The following is a 19,449-nucleotide window of genomic DNA, read 5'->3' on the forward strand; positions in this document are numbered from 1 at the left end:
TAATAAATATTTTCTGAGTGGGAAATGTATATATATTTTCCCTAAATATGATATGTTTCTATGTCAATATTCCGCATATATGTATTTTTCTAAAATGAAAGCTAAAAACTTTTCCACCAAGCTAATAATTTTTTCACTTATTCCAGTATCTCTCCACTTATTCTCACCAAATGTCACCTGCAACATCTTTACTTTCTTTCTTGTGAAATACATTCTAATGTTTATAACCAAACCCCTTATACTTCATATGCATGTCTGTTCTGTATTTATTAGTAATACAAATAAGCACACAGTCATTGGGTGACCTGTTTTACTCCTCCCTTAATATTTATTTTTTCCTATCTATCCATTTTTATAAGTGGTCCCCATGAATTTTCATAATGTTTCTTTATTATGTTAATAATTATTATAATATTAATATATTCTAATTATTATTAACATAATTATTATAATTAACTGGTAATAGTGGAGTTTTTAATTGCGGGTTTGGTAGCAAGAGTGCGGATCCTGTGAGGCTGGTCTTGAAGGCTGAGATTGCTTCATAACCATGTCCTACTGTCAGCAAGAAGGGAAAGACAAAATTATTTTTGTGACCAAAGAAGACCGCAAAACACCAAGCAGTGCAGAACTTATAGCAGATGACTCTAATGATTCTTATGAAGACCAAGGATTAATACTGCCTAATGGGGACATTAACTGGAACTTCCCCTGCCTTGGTGGGACAGCTAGTGGCCCTTGTGGGGAACAGTTCAAAGCTGCTTTTTCTTGTTTCCACTACAGAACAGAGGAGGTAAAAGGCTCTGATTGTTTAGAGCAGTGCAGGGCCATCCAGGAATGCATGCAGAGGTACCTAGAGCTGCATCCCCAAGAGGATAAAGATGAAAATAACAAGCAGGATGATGTTGCAATAGTGACCAGCACAGACACCTGTACAGCCAAAGAGGAGGAGCCTAGCTAATACAAATAAATGGAGACACTTGTCTCCAAAGGTTATGGAAAAACAATGAAACTAACAGAAGGCCAAGTGTTTGTCTCAGATTTTCAAGAGAATGGTTTCTGAAGCTGTATGTTTAAAGTGAGCATCATGGGAAATTTATACTCTTTAAGACAAGAAGGTTGACAGATATCACCCAAAGTCATATGTCACGGTAATGGTAATTTTACTAAGTAAGGACTTGTCACCCTTTCCTTGTATTGAAATCTAGTAAAAATGTCTTTTTTGGAACTCTGTGGACAAAAAAGCAGCCATTATGATTGTGGCATGACCATGTGAACTGATTGTGTTTTCTGTGAATAGATGTTGCTAGCTCAATAGCTTCCTAGGATGATCCTTTGGGATAATATCTTTCACTGTGAAAGGGGTTTGTAATTTATACTGGTTGGCATGACTTGACCTCCTCTGGTTAAAGTTTTCATTAATGGTCATTCATCCTAGACACACACGTACACACACACACACACACACACACACACACACACACACACACACACACACACACACACACACACCTTTTGTCTTTTGTTTCCTCCTCATAAATCATATATTTTTAGGGAAAAAAGTGAAATGTCCCTAAGTGTTTATTTCTTGACCAAAGAAATTTGTTTTGCAAGGAATGTTCATTTAACCAGAGACCAAGTGAATAGAGCAAATGAGTTTTAAACAAGGCCTAGGTTTTTACATATGAATTTAGAAACTTTTTCCCAGCATTTTTAGTTGTTCTAGAAGAAGTCTGTTGTGCAGAATTTTTCAAGTATTTTAATCTAGTGTGGTCATAGCTCTCAACCTTCCGTCTCCAAAATGAGGAACACTAGCCCTCATAATGTGGAACAAATGGGAAAAATGTGGAGCACATACTAATGGCTTACTAACAACTTCAACTAGGAAGGTCATAGGATGGTTAAAATATGCTGGTTTTACTTATAAAGAAGATCTTTTAATGAATTAATATGATTAATTTCTATTTACCATGGATTTCACTTAAATAAATTCCTAACACTGAATGTGTGACAGACTCTTTCAATGTGGAACTTTGAGGAACTTCGAGGAACATGAACTTTGTAAGACCCCAAATGAGGTATGTTCCTCGTAATGAGGTACACTTGAGAGGTATGAGTCTGGTCATTTAGGATGAGAAGCTGTTTCAGTTTGTGGTTAGTCCTTTGTTCTCCTTCCCCATGTGGGAAATAGCACTTTTGAATGTCATCAAAGCAGCACAAAATGAAGTGTTTGGAGGACTTCTCTCTGGTCAAATTAATTGGGTTTTGTTTTGAAACCTTTTTAGTGTCTGGGGGGTGAGTCCTGCTTAACAATAGTCCAGTGGTAATTTGAACTCTGCTAGAAATCTTCAGCAGTGCACAGCAAAGCCATTCATCACCATTTAAACTTGCTGTGTATTAACATGGTTTGGTGATCAAAAAATGTCATAATTTCATCTTGAGATTCATGATGCAGTGTCTGTACTGGGGTACAGCATTGAATCTCTTTTCCAGTGTTCGAGTATCACCACCACCCCCAGCAAGCTTGCTACTTGCATATACTTTGAGATTGCTTATCTTAAAGGTAAGGAGAAATTCTCAGGGTAATGCTACTCAATGCTAAAAGTCTAAACCTCAAAATGCACTCACTCGAGGCACTCCTTAAAGTCTGAGGATAATGGTACTCAGTGCTAGAAGTCTAAACCTCAAAATGCAATCACTCGAGGCACTCCTTAAAATGGAGAGCATCGACATCTGTGCAGTGACAGAGACCTGGTTCAAGGCTCCAGAGAGCACCCCTGCATTACCAGGCTATAATTCATACCACACCTTTTGTCCACCTAACCTGGACCAAAACACTAAAAGCGGAGGTGTGTCCATATTCATTAAGGATATCCACAACTCAGGCTAGTTGCTCAGCATAATGCAGCCACAGTTATCCAAGTGCAACTAACTCTGGGCAAGACCGCAATCCAAATTGTAGATTGCTACAGATCCCCCACCAAGTCTCAGGATTCTCACTCCTCATTTCTTGATACACTGGAAAATATTAGGGTACAACCCAACACCCTAATAATGGGTGATTTCAACTATCCCACAATTAACTGGGAAAACTTCTCATGTACCAACTCTTTTGCTCAGCATTTTCTGAAATTCATAAATTCCAATGCCTTGGGTCAAGTTATCCACACCCCCACCAGGGGCAGCAATATCCTAGACCTAGTCATTACCAACATGGGTGACCGGTGTTCCACAGCAGAGGTCAATTCCTTGTTGGTCATATCCGACCACAAGCTAATCACCCTAGACATCCACATCCCGCCCCCACCCCCCATTAGGGAAACCACCATAAAAAATTTCTTCAAAGTCAACTTGACGCTTCTTAAGACAGAAGTGGCAAGCTTCACGACACCCATGCAGATGGACAATAGAGGTACGACTGTTGAATCCTACACAATTGCACTTTATAAGCACTTAGAGTGCATGGATCATGCTATCCCTAACAGAACCAAGATGTTATCCTCCAAAAAAAGGAAGCCAGTCTGGTGGTCCCCTGCCATAAACAAACTCTACAACAGAAGAAAGAAACTGTTGCAAAAAAGAGTAAAATCCCATGATTGGAGGAACTCCCTGGTCAGCCTCAGCAAGAAGCTGAAATCCCTCATAAAATCCTCCAAAGCTAGTTATGAAAACAAAATTGCCACTGATTCTAATGACAACCACAAAGCATTCTATAGCTATGTCAAGAATCTCAATGGCAACACTCAGATCTGCTCTGAGTTACAGCACAATGGCACTAAATGTACAGAACCAACTGATATTGCCAACATCCTGGCAGATAGGTTAATTGCTAACTTTACCCCCCTCTCACCCCCTAAAGGGCCCATCTCTATACTGGAAGAATGCAAACTTCCAGTAATCATGACTGCACAGGTAAAAACCACACTCTCCAAAGCCAAGAGCACAGCATCCATGGGACGTGACAACATCCCAGGCTGTGTTCTACACGAACTACAGAATGAACTGGCACTCCACCTAAGTACCATGTTCAATCTTAGCCTTACCTCAGGCTTTGTGCCCACTGAATGGTGCACATCGACGGTTATCCCACTCCACAAAGGGGGAGCCACCACGGACCCCGGGAGCTACTGCCCCATTAGCCTGATGAGCCTGGTCTGCAAGGCCATGGAATGTATCATCATGGAACTTATAAACAAAGACATTGGTAATCTCCAAACTCTGGACCCCACCCAGTTCGGGTTTGTAGAAGGCAGATCGTGTCTCCTAAACCTGATAGACTTCTTTGAAGCAGTCACCAAAGCCATAGACGAGGGTAAGGTGGTTCACACAGCCTTTCTAGATCTCGCCAAGGCTTTCCACACCATCCCCCACTCTGGAATTATATATAAACTCACTAAACTAGGTATATATCCTTATGTCACATGATGGGTTGCCAACTAGCTCACTGACAGAACCCACAATGTGAAAGTAGCAGACTCCAAATCCGACTTTCGACTAGTGACAAGTGGCGTACCAGAGGGTTCAGTCCTGGGTCCCCTCCTGTTTGGTATCTACTTCTCTGAAGTACAGGCTAACACAAAAGGTCTTTGGCTAATGAAGTTCGCAGATGACTGCAAACTAGGAGCCATAATCAAAACACCTAACGATGTGGACATCCTACAAAAGGGCCTCACTGAGTCAGATGCCTGGTGTCAAAACCATGGCCTCAAGCTCAATGCCAAAAAGTGTATTGTCATCCTCTTTGGTAAAAACTCTGTACCCATGAACTACCACATAGGTGGTAGTCTACTTGACACCGAAAGTATGATAAGAGACCTTGTGACACAGGTGGGCAGTAGTTTCTCCTTTGATAATCACATTGCCACAGTAGTCAGGAAATCCTTCTACGTGGCACACCTCATCACAAAAGGTTTCTCATCCAGGAAATAAGAGTCACTGTTCCCCTCTACTCGTAACTCATTAGACCCATTATAGAGTATGACGCCCCTTTTGGAATGTACCTCACAAGATATCTACAACAACTGGAAAGGATGCAGAAATACCTCACAAAGATGATTACTGGCCTCAAACAGATGCCCTACGCAAACCATCTAAAAAAACTCCAGCATTACTCCGTTGCATATCACTTACTCAGAGGCAATCTCTGCCTAACATACAAAACTATGTCAAACTCAGAGCTGTTGGACATGATCCACTTAAAGAAATCCCAATCCCTCCGAGCTACATGCTCTGGTGACCTAAACCTTGTCACCACAATAAACAGAACATGCTGGAGGGATAGACTCCTGTCCCAGAGACTTCCCATACTCTGGAACAAACTACCTATCTATATCAAACAAAGCTCCTCTTTAGCACTCTTCAAGAAAAATCTTGATGACTGGATGGGAAATAGGAAATTCACCCCAGGGATCACTTCTGTGGCTCTGCTCGACAGAGGCACAGGAAAATAATTTCTTTGGGTGGCGAAAGCCAGGGTACCTTTTAGGCTAGGCTTATATAGACCCTAGGGCGAATATACCTACCTATGAACCTATGAACCTATATCTCAGTCTCTGAATCGCGCATTTAGTGTTAATCAGTATTGTCTCCCTTTTAAGCCTGGCACCAGTAAGTTTAACTTGATCACTTTTTTTATTAAACAGAGCCTTTTAAAATGGCCCATCCATATAGTATGGACCTTAAAATGTCATATTTTGTATTTCTCTCTTTTTAATATAGCAAGTTTGTGCTTCACTTCAGTACACGTGATAGGGCAGTAGGCCATTTTGAACAGACTTGTGCAAGTGTTTGTGATGTTTACAGTCTGACACATTTCATATGTGGGATGGAGTTGACTCTACATTCTTTCTGCTGTTCAGTAGTACAGTGTACAGGAACAGAGAAGATAACATTTAGAGTATAGCCTTATTGTAGATCCTTTTTCCTATTGATGATTCTGTTTTAATTTACTTTTGCCTAGAAATATTTAAATTGTGTCAGTTTGCTTCACAATATATCACTTTATCTCTCCCATTTTCATTTCTCCTTTTCCAGTAGGTGATTCTGTTTTAGTTTAGTTTTAACATAGAAAGCTTTAATTTGTTTCACTTCCAGTATTTTGAAACATTTTAAGTGATATGGATTGCCATTTGAAAAAAAAAATGAAAGAAATTCTACATTGTCAGACTTTCAAACTGAAACTGATTCTTGTCAACACCTCCCACTCTATTAATTGCATAACCACTTTTGGAATTTTTGTTTAAGGATGGTTCTTGCCAAAACCTTTATCTGATACTTTGAAATATCCCGGTTTCCATTTTAAGATCTGAGTTTTGTATGAATAAAACTGACATTAATGTCCAGTTGAAACTTTCAAGGTGGATTGTTTTTCTTGGTGCCATTGACATCAGCAAGTTTTTTTTTCTTGGAATTTAGACATTTTGGAGTAGAACCTTGTGCCGTGTTGTTGTAATAGTACACAGTGACATCTGAGGAAGGTATAGATCTGTCAAGGCCAGATAAATCCCTCACAAAGTTCCATGGGTGTTAAATATTCCCATGTCAATACCATTGTACAATAGGCCATGCTGCCTCTTCATTGTCTCTGCGTTGTGGTGTAAAGCAACTAAGGTCTTCAGATCTAGTAAGAAACATTTGCTGAAAGTAGATTGTTACTGTATGTCTCTTTCTGTTGAATTGCTTTGTTATCCATTTTAAAATATTTCTAATTCACAAGGATGGAAACCTAAACTCTGTGACCACCAGCCTGTTTGTGCTACAAACAGGATGTAATGTGCGTGATTCCTGCTGAGTTCTGCTGACAGAGATTTCATTGGGGCCTAACCTGCAATTGGGAGATTCCTAAATACAATAAGTTACAGCATATTCTGGTGAGAAATTGCTTTTTAGGCAAACAGTAATGTACTGTTTCTTGTTCTGAAAGAATGTGTGGCATAGTATGTACCTATGATTTATCCTGCTGTGCCGTACACACAAGGAAGTGTCTTGACTTTATAATATCTGTCCAGCTGTAGTGATCTGCATTCCTACATCAGACTGTAATGAAGCGCAGTCATCCTGTAACCTTCAATCAAAAAACAGAGGTAGTCCAAAGGGTTTGAGTAAAGTCTGATATCCCACCTGTGACCCAGAGGGTGACAGGGCTAGCAACAAACAGAGTATAAAGGATTAGTTCAGGTAAAATCACTTTAGCTAGCAGATCTATGAGACTCATTCTCCCTGATACCTTCCCTGTGGGAATAATGACACCTTGGTAAAATTTCCAGTAGTTTATTCAGTTAAGTAGGTAGATGGATGAGTGTTAGAACACAGATGCTGTTATTCTAGCAACTTTCTAAGTTTAGAAGTGCAATATTTAAAATGTGTCCCTATTTTTGGGCCATTGTCCCTACATTATTTTAAGCTTTCTACAGATTTGTTGTGCTAAGAGGTTGAGAGGTATGTTCTTCATGCATTTTCACATTGACTAAAGAACCCATTGTGTTAGGTTGTCGTAATGGTTAAGGTGTTTACCTTACAGACACAAGGTACAGGGTTTAATACATGAGGTAACTGGCTAGGTTTAAAATGGCTCACAAGAGCACTTAGCCTATGAACCTTTGTTAATATTTTTTCTCCTAGAATGTATGCCTCTAAAATATGCCACATTGCTTCATGGCTCACCTTATCAAATCCTTCAGCTATATTACATCCTATCCCTTTATCAAATGTTTTAGTTACATCACAACCTACCAGTCATACTTCTTTATTTTCTTTCAGTATCACCATGACTTCTTTCACTATAATTAATATTTCTTTCACTATTCTTCCTTTTATATCATGCATACCTTTTCGTACTACCACATCCAATGCTTTCTCCATCCTTTCTTATAGTATTTTCATAAATACTTTACAGTCAGTATTCATTAGTGTTATGCACCTCCAATTTTTTATATCTTTTCTTTCATGGGCTCATAGGTTCATAGAAGGTTACTAGGCTAATAACCATAGAGCCCTTACAAGTCTAGCCATGGTTATCCTGAGTTGCTCCAATTGTCATTGGTTAGGTGAGTAAAGTTTGCAGAGGTAAGGGTTTGTGGTAGTTAATACCAACTTCCTATGTCCAGAGGTACATAGGTGCCACCCAGGAGTGGATTTGCAGCCACCCATCCATTGATCTAGGTTGTGTTTGAAGAGGGTCAAGAAGGGGCCCTGTTTCACTTGAACTGGAAGCTTGTTCCAGAGAATTGCCAGTCTCTGGGAGATATATCCATCTCTCCAACATAACATGTTCATGTTAGAGGGTAGGTTAAGATCCTGGAGTGAGTGACCCTCATGCAGTTTGATTTACAAATGTGTGACATTTCTATCAGGGCTGGGTCAGAGATTGTCCTGTAAGCCAGGCATAGGTCACCCTTTAGCAACCTGTATGAGACAGAAGACAGTGACATGGCTTTCAGGCTTTCAACTTAAGACTTGTTTTGTGTACCCTGTAAATATTTGGTAAGAAACCTCTGTGGTCTCTCCAGTTGTTGCATGTGTCTGGTGCAGTACATGCAAAAGGGAGCATTGTACTCAATTATTGGTCTGATGAGGGCTGAGTATAATGGAATTATAACATCAATAGATCTAGATGCAATGTCTTTACTTATAAGATGTGGAAAATGCTAGGATTTCCTTACTACTGTGAATACATGGTGGTCAAAGTTTAGATTGCTATCAATCTGAGTGCCAAGATCACTTTCCACTGGCTCTACAGTTAGGGAGGTGCTCTCTATAATGTAATTAGCAGGGATGTCAGATTTCCCAAAGGGACTAATAATGCATTCTTTTTGCATTTAGCTTTAATCCGTGGCTTTGGGACCGGTCATTTGTCTTATGTTAACCCTGTCTGTAGTATATTGACATTACTGGAGAAATCAATGATTGCTCCCAATTTGCAAATGTCAGCAAACCTGGTCAGCCACAGGCCTTCCAAGTTTGTCTGGACTTCTGAGAAATAAATTCCGAACAGCAAGGGGTCCAGCACAGAACTCTGTGATACACCGCTAGTGACTGGTCTTTTGCTAGAGGCGAAGTCACCCACTTTGACTGTAAGTGTACTGTTGGTGAGCCAGTTGGCTATCCATCTGGTAATGTGGGGGAGTTTTTTTATAATATTTGAGTGGAGATTGCATAAAATGCTTGACTTGGTCAAGGTAGGTGGTAGGTACTTTCTTTCCCTCATCTAGGGCCTTGGTGACTTTTTCAAAGAAGTCAACCATGTTTAAAAGTCATGATCTAACTTTATCAAATCCAAACTCAGTTGGGTCCAGAGTTTGGAGATTTCCTTTGCCCTTGTTAATGAGGTCCATAATGATTCTTTCCATGGCCTTGCAGATGAGGCTAGTCAAGCTTATGGGCCTATAATTTCCAGGGTCAATTGATGGTTCCCCTTTGTGCAGAGGGATTACTGTTGCTGTACTGCATTTCACTTGAACATAGCTAGTCCTCAAGCTGTGGTTAAACAAGGACCAAGTGGGTCTGTTAGGTCATGTTCTACGTTATTTAAGAGGCAATCTGGGATGATGTCTGGTCCCATTGATGCCATGTGTTTGGCCTTGGTGAGCACAGAGATAAGCTCCTCTCTTGAGATAATAGACTAAGCAATGGTGGAAGGTATACTTAGGGGGATGACTGGTGGGGACAGGGGTGTGAAGTTTTCTCTAAATTTGTCAGCTAGCAGGTTGGCTATTACCACCAGATGAGTATGGGTGGCCATCCACAACCAGTTCAATGCATAGCTGGGTATTATCTTTAAGACTTTGGACATAGTTAAAAAATACCTTGTGATTATCCTTAGCTAAGGAAGCTATTTTGCTTCATAATTAGCTTTGGTGGACTTGGCAAGATCTCTAATTTGTTTGTTTAAGCTAGAGCTGGATTTGTTCCTCTGCTGAGCCTGTTCCCTCTTGTTCTTGGGCATTTGTTTCTTTCTCTTGTTGTATAGCCTGCTTATATTAGGGGTTCACTAGGGTGGCTTGTTTTCAGGAAGACCTGGTTTTAATTTGGTCAAGTACAGATGATTCTATACAACTGCTTATACAGCGCATTGATGCACATCTCTACATAGGATTCTGTGTTAAGCTTGATGTGGTATCTGCTCTTATAACTACATCAAAAGAGACTGATTTATGGTCTGATCTTACCAGGGAGGACATCACATAGGGGATGTGCAATGTTCACTCATGTTAGTGAGTACTATGTCCAGGACATTTGAGCCTCTTATGAGTGTGCTGACTAGCTGTTCCAGAGCATTTGCATTTACAAAGCCTAAGGACATTTGAGCCAGCATGTTCATCATCATGCATGCTTCCTAGTTGATGGTAGGATAAATAAAAACACCTATGAGTAAGGTTCTGGGCTGTATGGCAAATGACTACAGTAAGTCCAGGTATGCAGTATGCTTTTCCTGATTCATGGTGGGGGACCTATAGCTAGCTATGGTGCGGTAGGGGGCTTTGCCTATGGAGTAGCTCAGGAGAGTCATACTGTTTGACCAGTCTCCAGTCAGTACTCCAGTGTACTTATCCTTAATAAAGATGGCTATACATCCTCCTTTGGTTCTTTCATTCTCAGTTTCTTGTCTGAACATATGGAAGGTATTGTAGCCTTGCATGGCCAGGGTGTTTTCTGCCACTGAATCACTTCTCAGTGACTACACAGATGTCAGCACCTTCTAAAGTGATGAGTACTTCCAGGAAGTGCAATTTCTTGTTTAGACTCCTAGCAACAAGCAGCCGTAACTTGAGTTTAGCTAGAGAAGATTTTGTTATATTGGGAGGTTGGTTATTTTGACACTGCCTAAACCAGGCACGATAGGGTTGGCTAATGCCTTTGCCAGTATCTGAAAGCCTAGATGAGACAGGTTCAAACCATCTCTGACAAAGTAGCATGGGCTGTTGAGCATGTCTTCCCAGGTTGGCAGATATTGGATCCCCTTGGACTGATACCAGAAGCTAATCCAATTGTTAAAGTCAATTGTTTTTTTTTTTTGTTTGTTTGTATTGTGGCGTCATCCTTGGAGAAGGTAGACTGCTGCTTAAGGCTCAGCTTATAGCTACCAGTGGCACATAATCTGAGAGCTCAGTCATGTCTCTCTTCATATAGTCTAGTAAGGTACATCTGAAGTCATTTACCCCCATATAGACTATGACAGAGTCATACCCATACTTGTGGTTGAGTGACTTCAGTGCTTGAGTGACTTGATGGATTCTGGCACCTGACAGGCAGCTAACCATAAACCACTCCTTATCCAGCCTGGTGAGGGGAACATCCATGTGTCTCACAGTGGAGTCACCAATGACCAATACATTAGGTTTTGTGGTGTTATGCCTCATGGGCTTATTTGTTGAGACACTGGAGTGTGTGTGTGTGTGTGTGTGTGTGTGTGTGTGTGTGTGTGTGTGTGTGTGTGTGTGTGTGTGTGTGTGTGTGTATGTGTGTGTGTATGTATGCGTTGTGGTTGTTTTGCATTGTTTTTTGTGTAAGTGGTTTCCATTTGGGAGGCCTCTGATCTTTTGCTAAGTTATTAGTGAGCACATCTGCATATGTGTCTTTATGTGCCATGCTCTTATTTAGTGTGGGAAGTGTCTGTGTGTGCTGACAACCTGTTTGGCATTTGATTTGTCCTTATGTGAGACTCTTGTCTCCATTTTCATAGTGTAACTACATCTTCATAGGTTCATAGGTTCATAGGTTTATACTAGGCTATTTGCCCTAAGGCATTTATAAGCCTAGCCCAAAGTTATGTGGCTTATGCCACCCCTTATGTTAGAAATAATGTGCACATTAGTTTGTTGTGCCTCTGTCCAGCAGTGACACAGAGATGATTCCCAGGGGTAAACCTACGATCTCCCATCCACCGGTCAAGATTTCTCTTGAACAGAGCCAGCGAGGTGCTCTGCCTCACATGGACCGGGATTTTATTCCACAGCATGGGGAGTCTCTGGGTGATAAATCTATCCCTCCAGCACATCCTATTGATATCCGTGCTAAGGTTTAAGTCACTTGCTCTAGTGGTTCTGGTGGATTTGGATTTTTTGAGGTGGAGCATGTCCATTAATTCCGGGTTGGTCATGGCCTTGTATGTCAGGCACAGGTCACCTCTGAGCAGACGGTATGCAACTGAATAGAGTTGGAGTTTCTTCAGTCTGGCAGTATATGTCAGGTTTTGGAGTCCCTTTATTCTTTTGGTGAGGAACTTTTGGGGTCTCTCCAATTGCTGCAGGTGTCGGGTGAGATACATCCTGAATGGGGCATTGTACTCGATCATTGGTCTGATAAGTGAAGAGTACAGGGGAACAATGACCTCACTTGATCTGGATGTGAATCCCTTCATGATCAGATGGGCAATGTAGAAGGTCTTTCGAACCACTTTAGCAATGTGAGTGTCAAACGAGAGGCCACTGTCAACCTGGGTACCCAGGTCCCTGATAACCTCTTCTGTGCTTAGTGGGTTGCCACCTATATGGTAGCTTGGGGTTACCTTGTTTTTCCCAAAGGGTATGACTATACACTTTTTTGCGTTTAACTTCAGGCCATGGCTCTGGCACCAGCTATCAGTTTCCGTGAGACCCTCTGAAGGATGTCTGTGTCCGATGTACTATCCACTATGGCACCCAGTTTGCAGTCATCCGCAAACTTTGTCAGCCATAGTCCTCCTATGTTTGCCTGTACTTCTGAGAAGTAGATGCCGAACAATAGGGGGCCAAGGACTGAGCCCTGTGGGACACCACTTGTAACTGGCTTGGAGTCTGACATGGCTCCAGCAACTCTAACCCTGTGGGTTCTGTCCTTTAGCCAGTTTGCAACCCATCTTGTGACATATGGGTTTACATTTAAGCTGGTAAGTTTCTCTATGATATCCGAGTGGGGTATCGTGTTGAAAGCTTTTGCAAGGTCAAGGTAGGCTGTATGGACTGCCTTTCCCTCATCAATGGCCTTAGTAACTGTTTCGAAGAAGTCGACCAGGTTCAAAAGGCAAGATCTGCCCTTGACAAAGCCAAACTGGGTTGGGTCCAAGGTCTGCAAGTCCCCTATGTCCTTGTTTATGAGTTCCATTATGATCCTCTCCATAGCTTTGCAGACCAGGCTTGTTAAGCTTATGGCCGGTAATTACCAGGGTCCGTAGAGGCACCACCTTTGTGGAGTGGGACCACAGTTGCCGTACGCCACTCCTTGGGCACATATCCTGTGGTAAGGCTAAGATTAAACAGCTGCCTTATGTGCGGGTTTAGTTCTTCATTGAGTTCATGTAGCACACAGCTGGGGACACCATCCGGTCCCATTGATGCTGTGTTTTTAGCTTTAGAGAGAGCAGCTTTCACCTGCGCATTTGAGATGTCTGGGAGGCTACACTCTGTTGGGATAGTTATCTCTCCTTTTGGAGGGGGAGAGGGGGGTGAAGTTTGCGCTGAATCTGTCTGCCAGTATGTTGGCAATGTCTGTGGGCTCAGTGATTTTTGTATTATTTTGGACTAATTCTGAGCATATCTGGGAGTTTCCACCCAGGTTTCTGACATAGCTGAAGAAGGCCTTATGATTGTCTTTTGAATCTATGGCAATTTTTTTCTCAAAGTTGGCCTTTGATGATTTTATGAAGGATCGTAGTTTCTTGCTAGTACTGATCAAAGATGCCTTCCCTTTTTGGGATTTTGCTCTATCATGTAATAGCTTTCTCCTCTTATTGTAAAGTTTGTTTATGGCTGGGGTCCACCAGACTGGATGTTTGCCCTTGGTGGAAAGAGTCTTGGTTTTATTTGGGATTGCCTGATCCATGCAGTCCTGAAGGTGTTCATAGAAGGCATTTGTAAGGGCTTCCGCAGCTTGGGTTGTGGTTTCCATTGGCTTGGGGGCCTTGAAGGATACCACACCTGTCTTGAGAAGTGTGAAGTTTGCTTTAGAGAAGTTCTTCACTGTGGTCTTTTTTGTTGGGGGGGGGGGATGTGGATTTCTAGTGAGATTAGTTTATGATCTGATCTCACCAAAGAGGGATATACTTCCGGTGTGGAGCATTTTGTCCCCATGTTTGTGATGATGAGATCTAGTATATTTTCTTCTCTTGTGGGGACGGTGACTAGTTGTTCCATGGCATATGAATTTATGAACTCCAGGAACCTTTGGGCTAGAAAGTTGGGGCTTGAGTAATGTTCCCAGTCTATATTCGGGTAGTTGAAGTCACCCAATATGATGGTGTTTGGTGATACATTTATACCCTCCAGTGTCTTCAGGAAGGCTGTGTGGGTTTCCTGAGTTTGAGAGGGTGGCCTGTAGCATGCTACAAATTGTAGAGCAGTTTTGCCTATGGTTAATTGCACCTGGATGGTTTCCGATGCTTCATGCGTAGCCACCAACCTGGAGGTGTGGGTATCCTTGATGAATATGGATACACCCCCTCCTTTTGTGGTATGGTCCGGGTTTTGGGGCCGGAACGGATGATATGAGGTAAAACCTGATAGTGCCGGGGTGCTCTCAGGAGCCTTGAACCAGGTTTCAGTCACAGCACAGACATCGATGTTCTCCATACTGAGAAGGGCCTCGAGTGCGTGCATTTTGAGATTTAGACTTCTGGCATTGAGCAGCATTACCCTTAGTTTCTTCCCGTTTTTGTTTTCTAGGGTGGTAGGTTTAGAATTTGAGCCTTGCCTAAAAAGGGCACTATGGGGGTGGCAAGAGCCTTAGCCAATATCCGGAATCCCAGGGGTGACAGGTGCAAGCCGTCCCTTGCGAAGCAGCGTGGCTTATCAAGCATGTCATCCCAAGCAGACAGACACTGGATCCCCTTTGAATGACACCAGGAATTAAGCCAATTGTTAAAGCTGATCATGTTGTCACTATATTGTGGCATCATTTGTGGTGAAGGAAGGATACTGCTCAGGGTCAGGGTCATACCTGCCTGGGCTACATAATCAGAGAGCTCCTCTATGTCTCTTTTCATGTAGTCCAGGGAAGTACGTCTCAGGTCGTTCACACCAGCATGGACAATGACTGTGTCATACTTGTACTTGCCGTGGAGTGACCTGAGTGCTTGTGTTATGTGGCGGATTCTAGCACCCGATAGGCAGCTTACCCTGACCTTCTCCTTGTTCAGCCTGGTGAGTGGGACATCAGTGTGTCTGACTATGGAGTCACCTATGACAAGTATGTTTGGTGTTGTATTTGGCCTTAAGGGCAGTGACTGCTTTGCACACTGATTTTGTTTTTTATGTGTTGTTTGTGTGGTGTCTTGAGTTTGCAGTTGCTTGGGTGTCTGCTTTGGAGGCCTTTGCTGTTTAGGTAAATTTTTACTCAGAGTCTCCGAGTATGTCTTAGTGTGTTTATGTGTTTGATTCAGTGGTGTGGTTGAGTTATGTGAGACTTGTATTGTGGTGTGTGTAGTTGCCTTCTCCTCCTGCCTGGTCTTGCCAGTCCTGAGTTGAGAGAGCTCAGCCTCCAGTTTGGCTAAATAGCTGCATCTCGCAAGTGTTAGTGTTATGTGGGAGGAGGAGAGGGTTGTCCGTGTACATGAGGCAATTGTAACATTGCCTCAGAATTCCCAGATTCACCAACTGAGCAGGAGAGGACGCCAGCATCTGACCCTTCGACATGCTAGAAAGAATTATGAGTTGGTATGAGACAGAAAAGTAGAGGGCTTAGCAGGGAAGTGGGCACTCCTGGGGGGTTTTGCAAGTGAGAGATTTGTATAATATAGGAGTGCTTGACCTGCAAAGAAAATGCTTATAAGACAAGGGATATGCTTTTAAGACAAGTGCTGAGCTTTTTGAGAAGAAAAAGCAATTAGGAACAAGTGCTGTGTTTTTAGTGAAGGTGTAAACTGTTTAGGTTCCTAACAGAGCAGTTCTAAGGGAAAAATTGAAGAACAGACTTTATGGAGCCAGAAAAAGTTTAACCTTGTTAAACCGGTGCTGCCCGATGCTGCTCTAGTGGCAACTCCGCGCTAAATCATGCTAAAGCATGTTAAGGCATGCTTGATAGCAGGGGCTGGAAAGAAGCAGGAATAGACCCAAAACGGACAATAAAATTACAGTTTCAAGTCAGTAACCACTCCTACGGGGGGCAGGGAAGCTGCTCAATGTTATTCACTGCCACTGATCAACAGAGAGACTTTCCTTTAGCCCAAGCAAAAATGGCCTCACAGAAACTTACAAACAGTTCAGGAAACAGCAGGCCTGTAACTGAACTTTGTTAAATCTCAGAAAAGTGGGAAAAAAGCAAGATTTTATTTTTTGTTTTTGTTTTTTCAGAGATAGCAGAGGTTCACAGGTAATATCAAGTTATAACAGTACAGTAAATGACCCCACACAAGAGTGCTAGGTCAAGGACAGAAAATATGCAAGTTTTGAGAAAAAAACGATTTAAAATTAAGTGCAAACAGGAAATTCAGTAAACAACTTTTGGTTGTGCTCTAAATACAGCTACTAATGCTGAAATCAAGTTTTACAAGCCAGAAAATGCTCAAACTAGGCAGCTATGCAGAAAAACTTAGAAAATAAACAGAGAAAAAATACTTAAAATCTCAAAAGTGGCTCCCTTCTTCTCTCAGCATTTTCTCCTGTTGGTGGGTGCTTCACCAACAGCCAACAATCCTGAAAAGATGCCAAAACCACGAGGCAACTAGGTTTTAAGAGAGGAAGATGAAGGAGTTTTGGAAATGACCCCTGTTGGCCAATAAAACTACAGTTTCAAGTCAGTAACCACTCCTACGGGGGGCAGGGAAGCTGCTCAATGTTATTCACTGCCACTGATCAACAGAGAGACTTTCCTTTAGCCCAAGCAAAAATGGCCTCACAGAAACTTACAAACAGTTCAGGAAACAGCAAGCCTGTAACTGAACTTTTTTAAATATCAGAAAAGTGGGAAAAAGCAAGATTTTTTTTGTTTGTTTTTTCAGAGATAGCAGAGGTTCACAGGTAATATCAAGTTATAACAGTGCAGTAAATGACCCCACACAAGAGTGCTAGGTCAAGGACAGAAAATATGCAAGTTTTGAGAAAAAAACGGTTTAAAATTAAGTGCAAACAGGAAATTCAGTAAACAACTTTTGGTTGTGCTCTAAATACAGCTACTAATGCAGAAATCAAGTTTAACAAGCCAGAAAATGCTCAAACTAGGCAGCTATGCAGAAAAACTTAGCAAATAAACAGAGAAAAAATACTTAAAATCTCAAAAGTGGCTCCCTTCTTCTCTCAGAGTTTTCTCCTCTTGGTGGGTGCTTCACCAACAGCCAACAAGCCTGAAAATAAACACATAAAGTGTTTGTATGTTTCAACAGTAAGTGGTTGCCAGTATATATATGAGACAATTGCTACATTGTCTCAGGATGCTCCTGTCTATCAGGCTGGCCAGAGAGATGATGGGAAACTGCCTTTCCATGATAGCAGACTGTTATTGCATGTTTTATTAGGGAAGGGAATGGGTTAATTTGAAAGTATTGTTTTGGTAGTGCCATGACTACAAGAGAGACCTATAATTTGTGTAGATTAAGGTTTGTCAATGAGGCAATGCTGCTCAGTGTAATCAGTGTAATCTTGGAAGGGTTTCACTGAAAGCTGTTTAGGGGAAAACTGAACTTCTAGGCTTTTGCATCTATACAGGGCACTGCTAACCACCGCTCCACAAAGAGCAGCACCATGCAAATGAGAGGCTTAAATACAAGCAAAAAGAAACAAGGTTTAAGCTAACTACCAATCATGAAATCACACAATAAGCCTTTCACCTGCAATCCCTAACCAAGACAGGTTAGAGCAGCACACTTCTGCAGAATATGTAACAAGACCACACAATCTACCTACAGCAGCCCTACAACTAACATATACAATGCAATACAGTACAATTAACTACTTCAAGCAGCAGTAGACAGCACATTTTTTGCTATAAAGTGCATAAATAACAGCAAATGGTTTAAGAAACTGCTAAAGTACAGTCACAGCATATAAGAAAAGTACAAAAGATACTTTATTTTTGTTTTTTCAGTTGTGGATTGCTCCAAATGAAAGCAGATTCTCAGTAATCAGTAGCAAAGTTGCCATCAATGAGCAGCTCTGAGTATTTATGCTGACACCTTTGCAAATGCAAGGCATAAATATGAGCAAAGAGAAACAAGTTTTATGAACAAAGAGAAACAAGTTTTTAACTACCAATCAGGAAAGCACACAATGTACCTTTCACCTGCAATCCCCAACTCAGACAGGTTAGATCAGCACACTTCTGCCACAAGGGTGCAGAAAAACGTCTTCTTAATGTAGAATATCTGGGTTGGAGCCCAAGTGTAACAAAACCACATAAACTACATACAGCAGCCCTGCAACTAACATGTACAAAGTAATGCAGTGGGATTAACTACCTAAAGCAGCAGCAGATAATACATTTTTTTTTGAAATTGCTGTAGTACAGTTACAGCATACAATAGAAATGCAAAAACAGTACCTAGAGCCCTTTTGTGTCCTTCCCAGCTCAGCTAGACAAAGTAGACACCTACTGCTACTAAATGAAAAATTCCAGTCCTTGTAATGTAAAAGCACAGTAAAGGAGTGTCCAGAGTGAAATGCTGCTACAAACAAACTTAAAGATATGAAATGCTATCAGAAACAAATGTAAAGGAACAGATACAGAAGTGTACTTTAAACAGCTTATAAAAGTGAGATTATTCAATAAAAACACTTTGCTTTCTATAAATAAGCCAAGAGTCACTCATCTGTACATAATTTATAAAGGAATTAGAAATAAGATAAGCTGATTAATAAGCTCTCCAACCAATAAAACTACATGCAGAAATCTCAAGTGTTTCCCCAACTTAAACAGACCAGACTACCTCCCATTGCATTCAATGGAAAATCCACTGACCTCTTGATGTAAAAGCAAGAAAATCAGTAGAACAGGTGATGAGTGGCAAAATGCACTTTTCAATATAAGCACAAGAAAAGCCAAATAAATAATTCAAGGTATCAACTGCAGTGTAGAAGGAAGGAGGTTATGAAGGTTTACCTTCATGTGTGCGTATTGTACATGGGTGAACAGCAATTGTCCGAAAGGCTGTTTGTGCAAAGTTTGCAAATGCTGAACAGAAAAAGGTTTGAAAGTGCAATGAGCGAATGCATAGTGACGTTCGCTCATTGCACATTTGACATTGTGGGGTGGATTGCACTAGAGTGGGGATTGTAAAATGGTCCCTTTCCCCACTGTAGTGTGATCTCAGAGTTAGAATATTAAAGTAGGGGGGTGTGGGGACACTATTTATGTTCAAAAATCAGCAAATCTGCTTTTTGATTTGCTGATTTTTGAAATAATGGAACCGTCGCTGTCCTGACATTCATGGTTACGATTTGATCATATGAGCAATTGCACCACTGTGATTTAGTTTTGTAAAGGTAAACCGATTATTAACCTCAATTTACAGTAGGGGTGGGTAGCTTAAAATCACCAGGTTTAATAAGC

At 41.4% G+C, this 19,449-nt stretch overlaps 1 protein-coding gene across 1 annotated transcript; it reads left to right on the forward strand.

Moving 5' to 3' along the window:
* The first annotated feature begins 547 nt into the window (after positions 1 to 547).
* On the forward strand, positions 548 to 958 carry LOC122800443 (mitochondrial intermembrane space import and assembly protein 40-like). Its single transcript, XM_044069888.1, has one exon. It carries the CDS (start codon positions 548 to 550, stop codon positions 956 to 958), a length of 411 nt encoding a protein of 136 aa, XP_043925823.1.
* The last annotated feature ends 18,491 nt before the right edge of the window (positions 959 to 19,449 follow it).

Source organism: Protopterus annectens, chromosome 4.part0 (assembly GCF_019279795.1).
Source record: "Protopterus annectens isolate FY-2018-M chromosome 4.part0, PAN1.0, whole genome shotgun sequence".
Taxonomy (NCBI): domain Eukaryota; kingdom Metazoa; phylum Chordata; order Ceratodontiformes; family Protopteridae; genus Protopterus; species Protopterus annectens.

Bases quoted from the DNA above. Each gene is read 5' to 3' on its own strand.
- LOC122800443 (XM_044069888.1), top strand. From the start codon at position 548: ATGTCCTACTGTCAGCAAGAAGGGAAAGACAAAATTATTTTTGTGACC.